The 23,235-nt window shown below is 39.4% G+C and overlaps 1 protein-coding gene across 1 annotated transcript in view; it reads right to left on the bottom strand.

Annotated features, from left to right (window-relative positions):
• The window catches only part of tox (thymocyte selection-associated high mobility group box), a 41,163-nt gene that overhangs the window by 4,933 nt on the left and 12,995 nt on the right, over positions 1–23,235 (bottom strand). Inside the window, exons 2-6 of the mRNA XM_071906284.2 lie at positions 22,451–22,516; positions 18,829–18,939; positions 12,937–13,221; positions 4,684–4,929; positions 3,233–3,466 (exon numbers count right to left, since the gene is read on the bottom strand). Coding sequence (XP_071762385.1) covers positions 3,233–3,466; positions 4,684–4,929; positions 12,937–13,221; positions 18,829–18,939; positions 22,451–22,516 — 942 coding nt within the window. The remainder of the gene's footprint in view (positions 1–3,232; positions 3,467–4,683; positions 4,930–12,936; positions 13,222–18,828; positions 18,940–22,450; positions 22,517–23,235) is intronic.

Below are 23,235 nucleotides of genomic sequence, written 5' to 3'. Positions count from 1 at the left end.
CTTCACTTCTCTATACCTGTTTACAGCTTGAGAAAACCCTTTTCTACAAATCATGTCTATTCTTTATTGAGCAGTATCTAATTAATGAAGGCAAGTAAAAGTTGTATAATGTAAAAACTCCTTTCTGTGAACCTTAGCTGCGATTTTTCACACAAAATCTCCAAATCCTGTTAGCAATTTCAGAAAAAACTGCACACCATTGCCAAGAAGACACCTTGAGACTGGACACAATCTGTACTTGTTTAGTGGTTCATTCCCAAGGGGTTGTAGCATGTGGTACAACCACACTCCGTATTATTTTGATGAGATCTGAACTGCTTAAACAATTGCAGCATCAAATTCATATTGATATTGCAATATGAAAGATGGCAGTAAAGCAAAGGCTTTAATAGGCGTCTTTTATATTCATTTTTCAATTACACACAAGAATGATTGAAATAGTGAGATTGAGAAGCGACTGGTTTATGTGCCCAGAAATACTGCAGTGTGTGGTGTGAAGACATTGATCAATGGGAGACAGCATGACACCACAGGTAAATTCATTTCCACAATTTTAAAAGACATAAAAAGCAAATGCAGACTTAAAACTAGACTTTAAAAACTGCATTGAAAGTCATAACACAACTGCAGTATCTGTGACAATCTCTCAAACTATCTATTCCTCTTTCTATTGCTTTTATTCCCTCCCTTCTTTCTTCCATGTCTCATGAATCCTCTTTCTCTTCTGTTTCTCATGGCTATCCATCCCTCTGTGCTGTCATTATTTGCCCAGCATACACTGCACCAGGAACTGGACCGTCCTCTCCTCAGTCAAACATCCTCTTCTACACAGGCTACTTATTTGTGTGTGTGTGTGTGTGTGTGTGTGTGTGTGTGTGTGTGTTGACTGTGTGTGTGTGTGTGTTTGAGCAAGGGAGTGAGAGAAAGACAGACAGAAAACCACAGACAGAAAGAGATAGAGAGAGTAACTTATGAGTGTGAGAGAAAAAGACAGAGAAACAGAGAGTGTTTTGGTGTTTGTGTCAGTCTTCACTTGCTTTTGTTCTTACCAGTGATGTAGTGGTAAATAAAAAGGTTTGTCAACTATTTCCTCCAGTTGGTGATCATCATAAGGGAAACCATTAATACTGAAGGTGCTATGTATAGCATTTTAACCACCAATATATCATTGTCAAATTAATTGTGATACCTTGGTATAATTACTGTAAACAAATGAGAGCATGGTGGACAATTGGTAGCCTCTATCTCACACCAGTAGTATTGTTAGTGCTAGTGTTTCTCAAAATTAAGACTACATTTCCCATGCACACCGTTGCTTCCTGTCACAAAGAAGATGTTGCTACTTGTCCCCCCTCCCTGATGTCACTCCAGGTGTGTTTGTTTTCTCTGTCTTTACTGAAGAGTAGTGATGTGACGTTCGCGAACGATCCGATGCTTTTCAACGGCTCTTTGGTACGAACGAAGGGAACCGAGTCGTACTTGAGAGCCGTTCTTTTTATTGTTGTGCCCAAATTTCACTGCCTGCCCTAAATCCACTTAACCTGACGCGCCAGATGGTCTCGCGTGATCGTGATCTCGCGAATCCAGCTGCCTTGCAAGGTGCTGAAATATGACCGCCACTGCTGAATTTTTTTGTTTTTACGAGAGGAGAGAGGAGAGGAGAAGAGAGGAGGAGAGGAGAGGGCTCCATCTTATCTCTTTAGAAACTAACGTTATATTATTTTGCGCTATGGACGCTTCATATCCAGGTCAATTCACACACCTGTGAGTATTATTATGTTATTGTTTACAAGTAAGTAAGCCTTGTTTGAGCCGATGTGGCTCATAGGCCAGGAGCTCATCTCCTGTTTTTGTCAAAGCAGCTCAGGTGTACACACCCCAGGACAGTTCACTAGTCCATTGCAGGGTTTATACTAGTAGTATCTGTATATTTTTCTCTATTTTATTTTATTTTTCTCTATTTTTATAATATTGAAATGTTGTGCAGAAGTTGGCTGTAGTATGGGCCTTTTGCACAAAGTATTGTATAGTATAAGTATAAGTTGTTTTACTATTTATTCTTAAAAATTTTCTCATGTGAAATGTTTTTCAGATAATTGTTTATCTATCTGATTTGCACTAAAATCTGTTTTGCACAAAAGTTCATTATACTTGTTTTTTTTTATTGTGCCAATAAAAAGTTTTCTAATATTAAGTGTTGCATGAATTGCATTCAAGGCAAGGCAATTTTATTTACAGAACACATTTCATACAGAGGGTAAATTCAAAGTAGTAAATTCACTGACAAAGCAAAGGGATATGGCGTCACCTTGTGTAATGTTTACAATGCAGATCATTGACATTAGGTCTGGCAATACGAGTAATTTAGTGCTGCTAAACCTAGTTCACACATACGAAATGAAATTATATTGGTGGGATGTCTAAATTTGAATCTGATCCAAATCTAACCCTATCATTATCCCAGTGATCATTTCGCAGATAAACCTAGTAACCCCCGCCCCCTAAAAAAAAAAAAAGAAAAAAGAACAATGAGCCGTTCTTTTGAATGGCTCTCGGAAAGGAACGGAGCCATAAGATCTGGCTCCCATCAAAGAGCCGTAATTCCCATCACTACTGAAGAGGATAAACATGTTGGAAGTGATTTTTCCACTAGTCTTTCACTCCTTCCACCATCTGCCATCACCAGAAACTCTGAAAGCTTTAGCTCTGTTTGCTCTGGAAGAACAGCGCCCTCTTCCTGTTTTGTGCCATAAAGCAATCCAGCAGATTTCCCCCCAAATCTGACCTGATAGCTCACAATGTAGTAGCGATCTGCCAATCTTCTCAGTAATGGTCTCATTTGTTTATGGTAATTATACTAATGTCTCAAAACTAATGTGGTAAAGATTTATTGATGTTAAAATGCAACACGTAGAATCTTAACAATAACAATTATATTTTCATAAATAAGTATGAATTTGTTTCCCCATGAAACACCCTACAATGATGCATACTATGTATTTCATATCATAAATACTATTCTGCAAAACTCTATTCAGCAAATAAAAAGGTGTGTAAACTGAGGTTAGCTGGGTTTACTCTCCACTACATCGCTGCCTACCTGCCTGCCTCCCGTGAAAGTATGAGAAGTGACACAGGTACAGACACAGAGATACTGGATACTACTATAAATAACTATGAAGGACAGGCTGACAGGCAGATAGACAGACCGAAATAAAGAGAGAGGATCTACCTGTTTCTGTTCCTCCCCCAGGCCGTCCCACATGGAGGCCACGATCTTCGATACCTCCCCGAAGGTGGCGTTGGGGTTCTGGGCCTTGATGTTGGCCTGGGTGTCCCTGAAGAACAAGGCGTAGGCCGATACGGGCTTCACCGGCTCGTTGGGGTCCTTGCGCTTCTTCTTCTTTGGTGTTTTGAGTTTCTTAGGGGTGTCCAACGCTGCTGGGCGCTTCTCCCCTCCGATAGCCTGCTAAGAGGAGGAGAGGGGGGAGGGCAAGAGGGGGGGTTATATGGAGGGAAGATGGAGGGATGGATGGATGGAGCAAGTTGCCCCAAAATGGCTTGCTAGCAGGGCTACAGTAGCATGCCATATTGAAAGCAAGGGACAAGCTGGCTGCAAGTTTGTTGCTAGTTGTGCCCCTTGATTTCAATGAAGAACACTCACAATTATACTAAAATAAAAATCTGTATTTATAGAGCACTATTAAATTCACAAAATACATTTACAAAGTAGGGTAAAAAAAAATATACAAAGAAATACAAGTAGACCTTAACAAAAGTCAAACAAAAGAAATTTTGTTTTAAGAGGTGATTTAACAGAGGATACAGATTTTTCTCTAGCCTCTCTTAGCCTCTTGTTTTTACTGTAATCTATACCAGTGGTTCTCAAATGATACTTAGTAAGCCATGAACCCCCATTAGATACGTTTTTGTCCCAGGGAGCTGTGTTGATTTAGTATTGAATTCTATAGAGATAGAGTGAAACCAATGATTAGCATAGTCATTCTTATACAATCTAATTGGGATAATTTCACGTGAATTCAATTATAGAGAAAATAAAGGATACTAAAAACAGGGACCCCTGCACTCAATTCTAGAGAGGAGGTGAATATAATAAGGCCATGATACAGGGATAACATTATGAACTATAATCAACAATATTTTCATGATATTATAGTCCACTGAGCTTTGAAAACTGATTTCATCCTGGTTCCTAATCCCCATCCCTGCTGAAACCAATATTACCCATCTACACTGGCTCATAATGTTGCCCATGTATCAAGTCCACTCGTAGCTCTATACATAACCCATGAGAAAGATAAAGTTGGTAAATAATATTCATCAGTACTCTAATGGTTTCATTTCCCAAGAATATGACGAGTCAGTTCAGTGCAGAGTGGCGGGGGGAAGACACCTAACAGTGAGGGAGCTGATTTCCATCTAGTTGCTATGCATGGAGAATGGAGCTATTATGACACATAACATTAACATAACAACTCTCCACTGTCTACATATACACACACACACACACACACATACACACAGTGCAAATGGATGCTACAGCCCAGTGAGATATGACTCAATAACTCATACAAACAGGTGGGTGGTATGTGCATGTCTGAATGTGTGTGTGTATGTGTGTGTGTGTGTGTGTGTGTGTGTGTGTGTGTGTATGTGTATTACCCTCAGTGTGTCATCATTTTCATCCTCATGTGCTGAGCTGGAGGGGGAGGGTGTGGCTGATTTACTTCCCGGAGGTGAGGGGGAATTATGGGTAACGGAGTTCCCACTCAGCCCCAGCTGGGACTGGTTGATAGTGGTCAGCTGACTCTGCTGGCCCAGGCCTGATTGGCTCCTGGGTCCGAGGGCTGCTTCTATTGGCTGCTGGCTGCTGGTAAACCGTGAATCAGAGTTCACCATCTGCTGCATCTGTGCAAAGACAGGAAGTGATGGTGATAACTGTTAGTGATTATATGGTGTGGTAATCCAGTGATCATGGGACCTGCACTGGGACTACAATCGTTTTTGACAGTTGGTATTTGTCGTGCAGGTCACTTCATGGAGAACGTGTTCTTTACATATGACCACAACTGTTGGTTAGAATGAACAGGTGTCAAACCCTACCGTATTTTTCCAGCCACCTATCAGACAAAATTGAATGAAATTTACAAATGCTGTAAATAATAAAATGTAAATTGTGCATTTCCAACAGCTGGGTTGAAGCGAATAACTAGGGTTCCTAAATGTGGGGCTACATAAAAAAACACATCCACAAAAAAATGGAAAGAGCCTTTGAAGAAGTAATATTGGGCAAATCATTATTGTTCTTTGGTGTCAGCTAATGTTTGCCACATTTCATGCTGTCTGAAGACAAAAACAAAAAAAATGCACCAACTAATGGTCATACAATGCCAACAGATACCTTATACATGGGAGAAACAAAGCTATGGAGGTTGTGATTTTACAGATAACATTACCGAAAGTCCAAAGCCATTTCTGAACTGATGTGAGATGATACTTGGCATGATTCACCTATGTCATTATTTATTTGACAAATGCGTTTCCATCACTATTCATCACATAATTTGGTTATAGAAAAAAAAAAACTTTTCTGCCTCAGGCAAGAATTATTAAGAAAGATATTTAAGAAATTTCATGGAAATATGCTGTTTCTGTTAAGCGTCTCTAATTTGATATAACATACCTCAGATAAAAACACTTAGATAGAAACCCAGAGTCTTGGGTTTAATCTGACATTCAAGTGTAAAATCTTAACATTTGTAATGATTATCTGTTCACTGACTGACAAGTAGTGTAAGTATTTCGCCACTATTCAGTGAATTTAGTAAAGACACGTACAGCCAGGCTTACACTTGATTAATCGACTGCTATTCATGAATTTATCATTTTCATTTTCTTCTCCTAGCACATCCCTGGCTTCTTTCCTCCCTCTCTCTGCCTCACCTGTCATCTCATCTGATACAACATACTAACAGGTGTCCCAGTGAGGCCTCATGACACACACACACACACACACACACACACACACACACACACACACACACACACACCGCCACACCCTGGGCAGGTAAATCCACCTGGCTAAGACGACAGGTGTGACTGGAAACCTGTAGAATCTTCTACTCTTTAACCATTCCTCTCTCGTTTCCTTTCATCTCTTCTCCTTCTTTCTCCTGTTGAAACCGTTTAGCAAATTGAGTCACTCTTATAACTTCTTGATGTGAATATTCTCATATAAAGAAAACTGACTGTGGAAAACACATAAATCAACCAAAAATACTTAAATATAAATATTCTTTAAAAAACACACTAGACAATTTTAACGCCAATTCTAACTAAGTCCAACTACACAATCCCAGCCAATGGGAGTTTAGCACAAAGAGGAAGAAAAAGAGAATGAACCGGACGAGAAGTCGCTTTAAGCAACTCCCACTCATTGGTAGAGATTCCCAACTCTTGAGAAGTTGCTATACAATTTTATTTGGAGGAATAAGTCTCAAAGAAAATACTATAAAATGGCCTGAATCAATCCACATAAGTATGCAATTACAAATTAAGTGAAAGAAGTTTCATACAAAATTCTTCATTAATGTTATCAATGTCAAAATACATTTGTAATGTAAATGTGAACTGTCTGTACCATGGAGCAAGAAACAATAGAACACCTATTTTGTAACTGCATTTACAGTAAATTATTCTGGACAAATGGGAATACTTTTTTTAATAATGATAATAATAATGATAATAATAATAATAATAAAAATCCGGTAGTGTGTGATCCTCTGGCTCCCAGCTTCCTGATGGGACACAAGCAGTAATTCAAGGCCAGTCGTTCAGTCTGAACTTTCCTTGTACCTAGGCTTTAGTATCACCTCATTGTTTCCGAAATGTGCCGAGTGCTTGTGACATTCTGTCCATTTCTCAGGAAAACAAAACCTGTTACCGTTAACACCCTCAGAATAGGAACATCGACACCTATTATCACAAATATGAAGATGGGTCTTGGTGGATGCACGTATTTAGGGTTTCCTGTTCGTAAGCGTTGAATAATAACGGATGTGGTTTGGTGTGCTAGTTGCCCCTCTCGGGAGCACGTTACCTGTTACTGGTAGCGCCCTCTGAGTACAGCTGCGGTATTTAGATGGAACACCGACTGACATTTCTCTGACATGGAGATGGGTTTCAGGTTGACGTGCTTACTGGTAGAAATGCTGAATAATAACTGCCGTGGTTTGGAATTGGTTGAGTTAGGACTGGGTCAGACCTCATATCAAAAAATCACATTGCCACTATCCTTTAGAAACCTTCCATCTCCAATTATTATCATTTTATTGATTTATTTTTACTGTATTTGACAGCTTACATTAACCTGCTAAAATAGGAAATGTTTTAAGACCCAGGGACCAAGCCAAGCTAACAAGACAATACACTGTAAAATGTAAAAACTACATGGATTCCTGAAAAAGATATAAGTTTCTGCAGAACAAATTTAAATAACATGATAAAACAGCATGTCTCAGTTTGACGGAGTGAGGGAAATGATGAATAATAATGAACGCTGTTTGGTGTCAGTAGGACAAAATGCAGTGTAATAATGAGATTTTCATGAGGTGAACGGTGAAGGGGAAGTAGTTAATTTATCATTAATAAGCAGAATTTCCACTGGCCTGGGTGGTAACATCTCTGATTGGGTTCTCTAGGAAGCAATAGGAGGTTTAGGACTCTCTAGGGTCACACAACAACATCTAGGAACAAACATACGGTTACTGGAACTCGGTCAGGAAAAACACGTTTGGAGCTGGAAGCATTACAAATGGAGAGATACAGTTCAGACTTTCCTTTAGGTGGTCAGAGAAAAATAGGGAGGGTGACCTAAGAGAATAACAGGAAGGGAAAACCCTGATGAATACCTCACGCTGCGTACTGACTCATGGCACATGTGAAGGGAAAGAGCTGTGGCTCATCATAGTGGCCTTGTGTCTTCACATAGGTGTGGTTAATGACTGGATTTCTATATGAAAAGCACTGCGGTGAAATTCAATGTCTGTTCTTTCTTGCTTTTAGCACACAGCGGTATTGCACCTATGAAGGTGCAATACGTCTTTTTGTCACCATTTTCCATTTTCCATTATAATATTGCGGTGCGCTGCTCCCCCCCCCAACCCCCCCCCCCCCCCCAACTTGAACTCTGATCAAGTCCAGCACCCAGCTCGATTCTATATTAATATTTTTCATTTGTGAAAATGAAACATTTACATGAAACAATGAAGCATGAAATATTTTCATGTATTATTTTATACTGTAGAGATTATAAGGTAGGCCTATGATTGATTATCTAAACAATAAGCAGATACCCATAGTAAATAAAAAGGAAGTTAACATCACATAAGTCAGCTAGCTAAATAGGCAAGCATTTGTTTAGGCAAATAAGCAGACATACACAATATTACTGAAGCATAGAATGTTAGCATAATAATCTTAGCATAAATTAGCATAATAATCTTATAAAACAAATATCATTTAATTAGGTTACACTTTGTAAAAGGACCATGTCAGTCATTGTGGTGTTTGTATAGTTTTCTGGGTGTCTGACAGAAATCTGATTTTTCAAATGCTACTATTCACAAACCACAGGGTTTAGTCACTCAAAACTGAAATGTGGATAAACTGTAATTTATTTTCTTCTTTGTCAATACCAGAGGATCAGCATTGTCGATCCTCTTTCATATGCTTATTTTACGTTTATAGATCATGTACAAATTTGCCACAAGGCCTAGTTTACAGTATATCTTAAAGATTTCTTCTCCAATAGTGAAAAATGAACTCTAACACCCATAATCACTTTCAAAACCCAAGGATGGTGTATCTTTTGTTTTACTGATAAATGCCATTTGTTTTATGTGAACTGAAAGATGACATCGTCCTTGACAGGCAGGGAAAGTTTCATCATCTGTCATATTCATTTCACACTTACATTTAAACTGGCTAATTCACTATCATCTTTTAAGTCACTTCTTAAAACACATTTTTAAACACTTATTCTTATCTATTTCCATTTTATTTTTTCATTTGTAATCTTTTTTTAATATTATTTTATGTATCTATTTTTTTTCCTCTGAGCAATTTCACTTTGAATATGTTTCCTATGTTTTATCTCTTACACATTTTACATTTCTTGTTTTTTGTGCCTTCCTGTAAAGATGATGATGATGATTACTTTTATTAAAATCCAAATCTAATTACCGTATATAGTTTCAGAACTGTGTAGTTATCTGCCACTGTGGTTGGGTGAAGAGCTGACTTGCTGGAGAGGGAAAGTTTTAATCTGATAATAGCGAAAAGCAGATTCATGCATATTGTCTAACACTTATAATAGTCTCAAAAGTGGACACATTTTAGAAGTATTCAAACTGTATTCAGACAATAATCTTCCCCTGGTGATTAGTCACTGTGCTATGCTGTATTACCATTCAAAAGCCTTAGTATTGGGGCAGTGACTAAAGTTGGGTCTTTTTTTTTTGTGCGTGACTAATCTGACTAATGTAATAATTTCATTTGAGAAGATCAATCTGAGGCGAAAGACAGAAATGTCAGTTTTTGATGATGGTGTTGACAGGTTTTAATCTTGAATTGGTAATCCTTGGGTTCTTTTTTTTATTTTTTTATTTAGTCTCCATCTTTGTTGCTCAGCGTTCATTGCTGTGGTGTTTCTGCACTGCTCTTCCCAGAGATCACCTGTCAATCAAACAGTGTGTCCAGTACTGTGACGTCTTTTTCCTTTTTTTGTTTGAGTTTCTGTAGGTGGCGCTCTTTTCTTTGTCTGTTCAGCCATGGTGGCTATCACTGCTCATATTATGACAAAAGCTTGTAACATGACATGTAGTTATGTCTACATTTATCTATCATCTATCTATTTTCCTTGCGAGCTAGCATTGTATAAACTACCCAGTTCTTCTTCTGTTTATTCCAAACAAACGAGAAACATAAAACGCATCACTTCCTGTGTGCCAGAGGATTTTTCCCAGGAAAGATCTACCAGACACCGGCTGTTTAGAACAGACAATGTAAAAGCTTTCATGAACTGGATATAGGTTGAATCACTATTGTGTTATATCAGTCATTGATAGACAACAGCAAAATGGACATTTAGTTATATGAAAATGTTGTGGATTATTACTTTAAACCAAGTTTGAACAAAACCACCAGCAGAAAAGACCAGACCAAATCAAGTTCACTATCCCAATACTTTTGATAGTCCACCATCCATCAAACAGCATCCATATAACATCAAGCAAGCAATCAAGATCTGAATTTTATCTACTACAGAGTAGCCTCGCCTCCTCTAGGAGTAATACAAATACACACACACACATACGCTGACTTGAATCTTTCTATCAGCCCCCCACCCTCTCTCTCCTCCCCCCCCCTCTCTCGGCCGAGCCAGGCACGGTTGCCAAGCAACCATAATTCATGGGCTGGCAGTAAATGGATGTTAGTGTGAGAATATTAAAGTGAGGTAGAGAGAGAGAGAGAGAGAGAGGGAGAGAGAGAGGAGGTAGGGAAAGAGAGACAGACGAAGACAGAAAATAAGACAAAGAATAAATCTTTCAATCTTTTCTGCACCACCTTCAGCAGGCCACTACAATAAGTAGCCTCCTCCACTGCTATACAGTCAACAGACAGATTAATCACAAATAAACATAGAAGTGAAACATTCAGCACTTGAATTAGTTTCAAAGTTGGGGAAATAATTAGTCTACATTGTTTTGTTGAATCACCTTGTGATTCAGCTACAGTGAGGGTGTGTGTTTAACTGTCTCAGACAGATCAGTCTGTGGCACAATGTAGCTTATGTCAGTTGGTACTGAGACTTAATATTGTAGATGGTAGATTTGTTCATAATATATATAGAAAGAGACAGAGACGGCAAGAGAAAGAATGAAACATCACGAGTGGGAGGTGAGAAAGTTTCATTCTGAATAAACTGAGAGAAATCTCCATTACTGAGATACTGAGACTGAGACAGGTTTCTATGACAGTTGAAGAAACTACAACACTAAAGTCTAGCTTTCATTTCTTTACTGTAGGAGAAAGTCAGGCTGGCAAACATCTGAATGTCACAGCTAAAAGCATGATTTTCACTTTACTGTGAAATGAAGACTTGAAATATGAAGAAAAATGTCACATCGATCATCTGCCATAATTGGCCTTCAAATAACATGGCCCCGGGCCATTTAGAGGAGAGAAATAGAGGTTTTTGTCCCATTTTACATCATTAAACTGACTAAAAAAATAAGATATAAAAGAATATATTTCAACTATATCTCTTCTCTGTGGTTGGCCATGACTTGTGAGTAGCAAGTCGTCGGTTCAAATCTTCAGACCAGATGGGAAAATCTGCATGGAGGAAATGAATGAGTATCGCTCTCTGCTTTGAGCAAGACAACCCCTAACTACTTCAGTAGGGCTTATCAGTGGCCACAAATAAAAGTATTGGTGTACTGGCCGACTCTCAGTATGAGTGTGAAGTAGGGTGTTGTGCTCAGTCAACTTTCCCTGATAAATAGGTTTAATTAATACTTACAATAATTTCAGTTCAAACTGTGGCAGTTTGTGTCCAGTTTGCTCTTCAAGGGAAGGTGACATAAGCAAACTTACTTGAATGCAACTTGTCAATTCATAAAAGAGCTGCTCCAGTTGGAATAAAACCAACCTATTGATTACGGACTAATACTGCATTCAAATCATATGGAAATAACCATCGGAACTGTGGAGTTTTGTATCTTTATTTTGAAAGTGAAGAAAAAAGGTCTGGAAAGTAAAAAAAGTTTTGAAAGTGAAAAAAGTTAACGTTATGGATTCTTCTTTCACAATGTCCTTTTTTCATTCATTGAAATATTTTTGTCATTCATTTTTCTAGTACTGAAATTGACTGAAAGTCAATTAATTGATTAGTCAATTGACAGAAAATTAATTGATTATAATTTTGATAATCGATTAATCGTTTTAGTCATTTATCAAGTAAAAATACCAAAGATTTGCTGGTTACAGTTTAAAAAATGCTAAGAATTGCTAGTTTTCTCTGTTTCATATCATTATAAAGTAAGTACTTTGGGGTTTTTTTTAGCTGCTGGTCAGTCTAAGTAAGCAATTTTAAGAATCACTTTGGGCTCTGGTAACTTGTGATGAGCATTTGTCATTATTTTTGACATTTTTTAGACTAAATGATTAGTCGAAAAAATAATCAATAACAATAATGAAAATAATGGTTAGTTGCAGCCCTGTTTTTTTAATTAATTCAAAATTCTTTTTCATTCACCCACTGTTTCTTTTTATTAATTCAAAACATTTAGGCCCCATTTTGCTGTAGGTGGGGTGTAGAATGTAGTCTGAGGATAACTACATAAATAAGTAACTAAAATAAATTAATACATATAGACATAACTAATTAGCTATATGCCATTTTACAAGTCATCATAAGATAATCAAGAGTATGCTTATATTTACCGTTTGTTGCTCTGGCTCAGCTTTTGCCATTTTCATCAGTGGAGAACTGATGTGATCGACCTGTCATAGCGCACCCTCACCACGCCCCTCTCTTCTACACTTTTCACTTTCAAATAAAGATACTAAAGTAACTCCACATTCCAGGCATTCACTTTGTCTCATAAGGTTAATAAACATTGTTGTCTTCAACAATCTGGAACTTTTTTTAAACTTGCCCCCACTCATGTGACTTGGTGGCTTAGGAGACTAAAGCTCATGTTTTTCTGACCTGTGTTTGAATCCAACTTTCAGCCTTGGTTGTGCACCATCCCCCTTCTCTCCCATTTCCATGTTTCCTGTCACTTAATACTAAAGCACTTACTACACGCCATAACATTCATTTATTTTCATGTATTTACTAGCACTCACCACAGACAGAGTACTGGTCATCGGGCCGCCATCTTGGCTGAACGTGCCGCCATCTTGGTTCAACACAGCACCGCCATCTTGGCCGCCGGGCATGCCAGGCAGGTCCATTCCCTGCAGCTGGTAGGGGTGGTGCGGGGCCGAGATGGAGGCGGGGTGCATAGGGTGGTAGGGTCCGGAGGTGGAGTCGTGGGGGAGATGGGGGGGCAGCATGTGGTCCGGCAGGGTCGGGGGGGTGATGGGGGGGATGTTGAAATCCTCGTCGCCCAAGCCGCCCACTGAGTATGACTGTAGGGGCAGAGGGAGAGAGAAAGAGAAAGAGAGGAGAGGCGAGTGAGTAAAATTACAAACTCATGTTTCAGGCAAGCTGGCAGGCCCTGATAGGCAACATTGGGAGCTAATATTGCCAGTAGAGACTGACAACTTGGACAAAATCAGTAAGAATTACATAGGGGACTATAATAGACAAAAGTGTCATGAAACATTACTGTCAGTAATAATAGATGGAAAAACTGCCCATCATCATTACCTCAAAATGTTGCCTGTCTATAGTACCGCTCTGAATTGGCTCTTCAAGTCATTTATGCCAGAGCAGCCATTCTTCCCCACCCAGAGCTCTTATCACAGACTAATTATCACTAATGATATTCCCAGCCTTGAAAGGGAGCCTTGTGAACAAACATTCACTCATCCACCAGTAGAACAACACAGTAATTTATACGTACAAGCCCCTTTTGCATGGGAGAATACACAGGCGTATCTTTTGTGTGTAAAAATACATCAATGCTGATCCGACATGCCAACGGAAAATGAGTAGCCGTCCCGATATATGATAATGAATTATTCGGGGAGTGGAGACAAATGAGAGGGAGAGACAAAGAGGGAGATGGAGAGAGAGAATGAGGCGAAGAGAGAGAGACAGAAAGGAGAAGAGAAGAGAGAGAGAGAGAGAGAGATAGCGTTAGAGAACACCCTTCTCATACTAATCTGACAGAGGAGATCTTTTATAGAGACTGACAGCCTTTTCTGCTTGACTAGCCACACCGATCTCTCCCTCTCTCCCTCTTTATCTCCTTCTCCGTCCTCCCCTCTCTTGCTCTTTCTCTTTCTTCTGACCTCATCCCCTTTATTTCTCTTTCATCTCCCTCGCTCTGTCATTCTCTCTTGATGGTGTTTTTCTACTCTTATCTTAAAACTGCATGCTGTGTTGAGGTAGATGTAGGCCTGCTGTATGATGTGTCTTTGGTAAAGCACTATTTGACTTCATAATTTCACCAGTTTAAAATGAATTGTAGAATACTGAAATCATAAAAATTGTCCAAGACCATGCAAGCCAACATTTAACACCCCCCCCTCTTTCCCCCACCTCCCCCTTTTCTCCTTCCAGGGTCTTCATCATTGTTAATTTACAGGCCGCTAATTTTGTGCTGGCACAGATTAGTCGCAGTGACCTTGCGCTGGCGAAGTGGCAATTTCATATTTTTTATTGCATGTTGCCTGTGACGGTTTCGTAATTTTGTGGGTCACCATGACATCACTTGCGCCGAAATGGGCGGTGGAGCGCACGAGAGGGCAGTGGCATTACAAAACGGGTGATGCAGTGCAATTTTGGTATCAAAAATGACGCATGCACCTCCGCCTACTCAGGCCACGTCTTAGTGCTATGCTATTTTTGTGGCTTTAGTTTGTCATAGACCTCTCCAAAAACCCTTTTATGTGTGTTACACTTGCCTGTTTCACTTAATAAATTATATAAATTCTTCAACCAGTAGCCACGTTTACATGCATACCGAAATGCAGTTATAATGTGAGTAAGGCAGAGCCCATGTAAACACCATACTCTGATTACATTAATGCGATTGTGCTCTTACCTGAAGTAAACCTAATTACTAAGGGTGTAATGATTTTGATATAAAAAAAAAAAAAAGAAAAATTAACATTCGATACATTGTATTGAATATTTGTATCGCATATTTGGCTTTCCCTGTTTTCTATAAGACTCAAATTCATTGACAAAACGACTGTGCCACACACGGCTGTCATTTGCTGCAACTGGTAACACTACAAACACGGTAGCACACATACACAGACATCATAAAGAAACTGACCTCAGTGATAAGAGACTAGTAAAATCAAGCATCGTCATCCAGTCTTGTTGTAAAGTCAAGCATCAAGTTATCTAGTCTTGTTGTGAAGTCAACCATCAAGTCATCTAGTCTTGTCATAAAGTCAACCATCCAGTCATCTAGTCTTGTAAAGTCAACCATCCAGTCAGCTAGTCTTTTTGTAAAGTCAACCATCCAGTCATCTAGTCTTGTAAAGTCAACCATCCAGTCAGCTAGTCTTGTAAAGTCAACCATCCAGTCAGCTAGTCTTTTTGTAAAGTCAACCATCCAGTCAGCTAGTCTTGTTGTAAAGTCAACCATCCAGTCATCTAGTCTTGTTGTAAAGACAACCATCCAGTCATCTAGTCTTGTTGTAAAGTCAACCATCCAGTCATCTAGTCTTGTAAAGTCAACCATCCAGTCAGCTAGTCTTGTTGTAAAGTCAACCATCCAGTCAGCTAGTCTTGTAAAGTCAACCATCCAGTCAGCTAGTCTTGTAAAGTCAACCATCCAGTCAGCTAGTCTTGTAAAGTCAACCATCAAGTCATCTAGTCTTGTCGTAAAGTCAACCATCCAGTCATCTAGTCTTGTAAAGTCAACCATCAAGTCATCTAGTCTTGTCATAAAGTCAACCATCCAGTCATCTAGTCTTGTAAAGTCAACCATCAAGTCATCTAGTCTTGTCGTAAAGTCAACCATCCAGTCAGCTAGTCTTGTTGTAAAGTTAACCATCCAGTCATCTAGTCTTGTAAAGTCAACCATCAAGTCATCTAGTCTTGTTGTTAAGTCAATCATCAAGTCATTTAGTCTTGTTAAGTCAATCATCAAGTCATCTAGTCTTGTAAAGTCAACCATCAAGTCATCTAGTCTTGTCGTAAAGTCAATCATCCAGTCAGCTAGTCTTGTTGTAAAGTTAACCATCCAGTCATCTAGTCTTGTAAAGTCAACCATCAAGTCATATAGTCTTGTTGTTAAGTCAATCATCAAGTCATTTAGTCTTGTTAAGTCAATCATCAAGTCATCTAGTCTTCTTGTAAAGTCAATCATCAAGTCATCAAGTCTTGTTGTAAAGTCAACCATCCAGTCATCTAGTCTTGTAAAGTCAACCATCAAGTCATCTAGTCTTGTTGTTAAGTCAATCATCAAGTCATTTAGTCTTGTTAAGTCAACCATCAAGTCATCTAGTCTTGTCGTAAAGTCAATCATCCAGTCAGCTAGTCTTGTTGTAAAGTTAACCATCCAGTCATCTAGTCTTGTAAAGTCAACCATCAAGTCATATAGTCTTGTTGTTAAGTCAATCATCAAGTCATTTAGTCTTGTTAAGTCAATCATCAAGTCATCTAGTCTTCTTGTAAAGTCAATCATCAAGTCATCAAGTCTTGTTGTAAAGTCAAGCATGTCATCAAGTCTTGTTGTAAAGTCAAGCATCAAGTCATCTAGTCTTGTTGTAAAGTCAAGCATCAAGTCTCAAGTCTTGTTGTAAAGTCATGCATCAAGTCATCTAGTCTTGTTGTAAAGTCAAGCATCAAGTCATCAAGTCTTGTTGTAAAGTCAAGCATCATGTCATCAAGTCTTGTTGTAAAGTCAAGCATCAAGTCATCTAGTCTTGTTGTAAAGTCATGCATCAAGTCATCTAGTCTTGTTGTAAAGTCATGCATCAAGTCATCTAGTCTTGTTGTAAAGTCAAGCATCAAGTCATCTAGTCTTGTTGTTAAGTCAAGCATCAAGTCATCTAGTCTTGTAAAGTCTGTCCTCAAATGTTTGAACCAGCTCCTGCTCCAGGTGTTTTTCCACGGCTGTAAATCTAGTCTTATCATTTCTAGGTTTTCCAGGATGTGTATCCTGCACTGTTTATTAGGCCCTGACAAACTTACTGGACCAACCGTCTTTTGCAGAGTCTTGCTCTAAAACACAGTTTCCTGTTAGAGCTCAGAGCTCTGCATAAATGAGATTGTCTGTCTGTCTGTTGTCTGTCTGCCTCTCTCCCTCCTACTCCTACTCTCCCTAATTTCTCCAAGTTCTGCATAAATTACTCCTGACTCTCTCTCTGTAGCCCTCTATTGTTCCATTCATGTCGGTACAATAGCCTGTTCCCTGTGCACTAGGGCCTTCTAGAAAGACTAATGTAGTCAGGATTAAGTCCTTTCACACACACATTGTGTTCACATTACAAACACACCTCTCACAACTCCATGGCTGATAATACGGCAACTGTTGCACAAAATATGAATGAGCAAATATGACTGCTGAATATGAATGATGTGTTTCATGTGTTAGCCCATCAACATTGGTCAGGAGGTTAGCCATCAATTTATATAGAATGTGGGTTAGGTTAAGAAAAGGGCACTGATGCTACCACGGCTAAAACCAGTGACTTTTAGGAAACCTTCCTAAATTAGCTTAGATCAGATGAAAATTGAATGATAGCCATGGGGAAATTGGGTGAGAAGCACTTTGAGAAGTCTGGACATGTTTCTCTACATATGTTCTTCCATCTGTATCTGAGTAACTAACAATGTACATTTGGAAGTATGGAGACATTTCTATACGTTACATCTATTTGTGGATTTGATAATGTGAATAGTTTACAGTGCACATTTGCATGTCTATTTTGCTTTGCTGCATCCTATTACAATTTGCTGTGGCAACGACCCAAGTTCCCCTCTGGGATTATCAAATTTTCATCTTATCTTATGATGTTCCGACTTTGAGAGACTTTGTCAATATGGCCCCTGGTCTAGAAAACAGGTCCGATTTCTAATTGACTCTAACTACTAATTAGCCTATAAGAGACAGACAGATATGGATTAGTAGGAGGCTTTGAGGACCAGCACTTTTAGTGAAATTAACATTAAATACACACATTCACACGCGTGTATATTAACATATACACACAGACACCCACACACATACACACAGAATGTGTTCCTCAGAAGCTGCTGTGTGGTTGACGGATGTCTGATTGACAGCTCTCTCATTCCATTTTCACCCCAGTTCTCTGCTATCAAAGACGGCACAACATTAATAATGCTGTCTGATAGAACATGTGCGTGTGTGTGTATGCGTGTGAGGAGCGCCGTGTGCTTTTATGTGTAAGTGCATGAAACACAGCAAAGTAAACATGGAAACAGTGAAAGCTACATTTTCTGTGTATTTGTGTACGTGAGTATAGTAGATAGAGAGCGTGTGTATACCTGCGTATATATGTGTGTGTGTGTGTGTGTGTAGGGGTTGGAGTTGGGGGATTCCCTCAAACCATTTGGCGCACCCACACATCACCCACTCAAAGTTTATGATTATTAAATTCACTGATATTTTCCTTGGAATTTTCCACACGGTATTAGACCGATCAATCAAAACACCAATGTTTTCTTACTCTTGACTTTCTGACTGTTTATAAGGAATCATCTGAAATCCTAAAATAAAATGAAACAAACAAGATTTCCCAGCTACAATTTTATGTTTGGCTTCATAACAAAATAGTAATCACAAATAAACAAATCCCTGTGTGTGTGTGTGTGTGTGTGTGTGTGTGTGTGCGTGTGTGTGTGTGTGAGAGAGAGAGAGAGAGCGAGAGAGAGCAAGAGAGAGAGAGACAGAGAAATATTGGATCAGAGACCTTAGGTCAAGGTCAAAGCTACTGCTGCTACCAATAAACGAAATAACCTCTCTCACAAGATACAGCGCGTGTGTGTGTGTGTGTGTGTGTGAAGTTATGTGTTTTTTTTAATCACCTATGACAGTTGTGGTGCTACGTCGGCAGTGTGTGTGTGTATGTGTGTGTATTCACCCATGGCAGGCGGTGTGTGTCGGCGGTGTGTGTGTCCCTCCTCCAGTGCTGTGAGGCTGGGTTGTGGGGCGTCGCCTTGCTGTGGGGGTGAGGGGGCTGTGGCACTCGGAACTATGGGAAGAAACACACAGACACACACACACACACACAGGGTCAAATGGGACAAAGGGTCAAAGGTCAAGGAAAAGGTCAGAGGTCAAACAAAAAGGTCAGAAAGAGGAGCAATGACAAAGCAGGAGAGGGAGAGAGAAAGAGAGAGAGACAGACAGATCCTTCACTGCCCAGGCACTCACTCACTCACTTTCTCTCTCTCTCTCACACACACACACACATGGGGAAAGAGTGATCTTTTATCTTGATGCTTTGGCAATATTGCTTTTACTTTCATGCCAATAAAATACAGCTGACACTGAATTGAGTTGACAGAGAGAGAAAGAGAGAGAGAGAGAGAGAGAGAGAGAGAGAGAGAGAGAGAGAGAGAGAGAGAGACAGAGGCTGTAAGCAAATTACTTGTTCATTCCCTCCACACCTAATCCCTGATAAGAAAAGGTTACATGGAGTGCTGTACAGCTGCAACGAAGGAAGAGACAGACAGACGCACACAGACAAATTAACACACTCACAATAAACTTCATATACAAACACACACAGTCATTCAGACAAACATGATGACATGATGCACATAGGCTTTGATGACTAGTTTAGTTTGACTGGTTTGTGTTTTATAATTACTAGTGTATATGTACTTCATAGTGTATTGGTTTATACTGTATGGTAATAACTGATTGGATCTTCAGACTTGACTGTAGATTTAGCCACACATTCCCTACGGAGACATTACTAAGACAATCTGTCCTGCAAGCCAAAGCTGACTTTGCAGGCAAAAACACATAGGATGATCTAGCCGAATGTGAAGTCTGTTTTTAGGCTGCTAACCTACTAACCTACATTGTTTTATTTAGGCCCGTCTTACATGGCACTGCTGCCATTTAAAGTTGTACTTCCTCTCTTTCTCGCTCTGTCTCTCTCTCTCTGTAAGTCTTAAGCCAGTAACATCACACTGCTGTTCCAGTAGCAGTTCAGAAAATGACAAGGATGAGGGTCAGACTGGACTGAAATTGGTCACATTCATCACAACGTCCTGTTTTTATTGAAGCAATGGTACTTCAATAATAATGTCATGAATTCATATTCCACACACCCCTCCCTATCCTCTTACAGTACAACACTATGAATAAAACATCAAATCATATACCGCACAATATTCCCTATACTGTACTCTATGAATAATGTATCTGCAGTGGTGTTTCTTATTAATATGAGCTTTGCTTGGTGGTGAGGGAATACTGTACTAACAAACACACACCTTACTCTCTAGAGGCTTCGCTAGGCCTCTGGAGGCTACATACTGAATGTGGTTATACCCAGAGCCATACACAGACAGTCAGGCCACTGCAGCTTGACTGGAAGACATCTTAGCTCCACAATGCTGCTCCATGGGTGTTGCTAACTAACTGGTAATTCTGTAACAGTTGATCTTTGCCATGTTGACCATCTCACTAAGGTGATGTTATGGAGGATATTGATACATACTTACAGATAATTCCTCTTAACCCTGAATCACATTTTATGCTGACACATCAGTTGATCCAGAGCACAGTACCACTCCACCTATCTGGCTGAACTACATTGCAGGCTTTGCTTCATTTATAGAGATGAGGGAGAAACACGGCAGCCACAGCACAACCTTACCAAACTCAAAATAAGCATGGCTCTGATCATACTGTACCTGCCTATGCCTAGCTGCTGTATATGATCACTGTCTTACAGAAACTTCAAACTTCCAAGATAAATTATTTTCAAGAATTGAAAAAAGCTGGCAATGTGTTTTTGAAAAATCAGAATACGTTTTCAAGTGTGCAAACCGAATCTGTGAACTTTTTTTGTGGTATTATTGGCGGATCATCTGAGAAAACTACAGATTGTTTGTTTTTTACTACTACTACTATTAAAAACATGGGTGTCTGTATGAAGACAAAGGTTTTAGGTCATGAAACCTTTTCTGCACCTGGGATACAATGTCAGCTGTCATTTACACCAAACAAGCTTTCATCAGGACAGTTATGACATACATCCTTTTATTGACAGTCAGTTTTTGAGGGTTGTCTGCCAAGTAAAACAATACTGAATGGAACTGAAAGCATCTAATTGGTTCTTTGAGCAAACTAACCCTATGCAAACATTATCTTGGACAAAGGAACTACATTTATAGTCTTATCAGAATGGCATTTAATAATTAACCCCTCTGGCTATCCATGCATAGAGCTCAATAAGGCTATATATACCTTAATAGCAGAAAAAACAAAGTTTGCCATTTGTCTAAGAAAAGAGAAAGCCTGAGATGGAAAATCGTTGTAACGCTTCAGGTGCCTCAGGTTGAGTACAAGTAAGTGATATTGATTTCTGGAACACGATGGGAGAGAAAGTTTGTTTGATGCTACTGAAAATAACTGCAGATTGAAATAGCTAAAGGAGAGCTGAAAGACACAGTGGGCGATGCTTGTCTGATCTTAAAAAGGGCATGGGCTAATTTTCCTATAAAAATAACCTCATAAACGTGGTATATATTAATTTGAACGTGGTCATACTGGCAAGATTAACCTCACATCTTTTCTCAAAGCTCAGTTGTACAGTCTTTCTCTTCTTTTACCTCTCTCTCTCTCTCTCTCTCTCTCTCTCTCTCTCTCACACACACACACACACACACACAGACCACCCTTTCCTCTCCCTTGATACCTGTAGCTAATTAAGTCAGTTGTGTAAGCCGGGCTGTTAATCAGAGCTCTCCTAAAGACAAACTGGTTTAATTACACTACAGCATTCACAGCCATCCAGCAGAATCAAGCCTATGACAGTAGAAAATAGAATCCAGTTCCTAAAAACTTCAGAGATCCTGTCTACTGTCTCTGTCTACTGACAGGATACAGCACCGTTTGTTTCAATGTTTGTTTCATTTTGCTCTCACCGAGTCCTACAGTAATTACTAGCTAACTACTGAGGTGTAATTAACATTGTGACAGCTATTAGAAGACCAGACTTTGTTAATGTAGTTATTTCCTTCCCTTATTCTGCACAAACACACACATGCACACAAATTCATTCATATATAGTATGTGTTTTTGTGTCCCCTGGACTTGCTATGAAGGTATTCCCATGCCAAAATGAAAAACGGATTTGACACGTGTAAGTGTACCAATGTAATTATTCCTTGGAAATTAAATTAAAAGTCACTCATTTGTGAATTCTGTGTACAACTGCCATGTATCAGTTTTTCATGTTTTCAAGCCTTTTTTCACATTTATGAGTCAGTAGTTACATTTTTTAAAATTTAACTAGTTTGAAAATACAAATCTATTTTTCTTGCTCAAATAATTTAACACTTTCACAAATTGTTTTTTGCAGTTACAAACCAGGGAATGGTGGGGAAATACATGCATAGGGCACCCACACAGTCTTTCTCTCTCTCTCTCTCTCTCTCTCTCTCTCTCTCTCTCTCTCTCTCTCTCTCTCTCTCTCTCACACACACACACACACACACACACACACACACTCATGCACTAACCTGATTGGTTGAGGCAAAGTCAAGGCCTGCCTCTGGCATGCCCAGGAACATGGTGTCCCCGTCCAACTGCAAAGCAAAAGAGCAAGAGCAACAATGTCAACAAACTATAATCAACTGTCAGCAAACACAGGCAATAAGCAGAGATGGAGGTGAAGTATTATGGGCACCAGCCAGGCTGGACGTCTGCCAACTCCATACCATCTTCATCATACTCTTCATCAATCATACTAAACTGCAAGTCAGCTAAATGACAAAAATGGAAATGCAAACACATAGCTGTGTAATTGTATGTATGTCTTTAACTGGGAAGGGAGAAGGGAGGGGGAAGGACAGACACAAAGTAAAGAAAGAGAAAGTGTGGGGAAGTGTGGGTTATTATCCACTGAAAGACAGAGTGAGAATCTCCAAGAGAATACAAGACAAATCAGCGCAAGCACAAACTATACGAGACAAAAAGGTACGAACCAATGCAATACAATACTAACACTAGTAGTATCCAATTGCAGCTGAAATGACTGAGTTTGATTTGCCCAGGATTCGTTTATCAGGAAGCTTTACTTTACAGATTACAGGCATGGCAGATTTGCACAGGATTAAGAACAGCAACAATCTCTGCAATTATCACAAATCCCTGGATGTCCCCTCAGGTAATAGTCCTGTGTGAATAGTGCTATAGTATGGAAAGGACATAAAGAACCTGAGTATAGTGCTTCGCATTGTTGGCTTTAATGGTGCTAATTGCCTTTCTTCTCTGACTCTGGTGGCTTTTCCAGCTCTTCCCTCTC

Source organism: Centroberyx gerrardi, chromosome 13 (genome assembly GCF_048128805.1).
Source record: "Centroberyx gerrardi isolate f3 chromosome 13, fCenGer3.hap1.cur.20231027, whole genome shotgun sequence".
Classification (NCBI taxonomy): domain Eukaryota; kingdom Metazoa; phylum Chordata; class Actinopteri; order Beryciformes; family Berycidae; genus Centroberyx; species Centroberyx gerrardi.
Note: the sequence above shows the minus strand (reverse complement) of the source record. Positions and strands in the feature narration are given on the sequence as shown.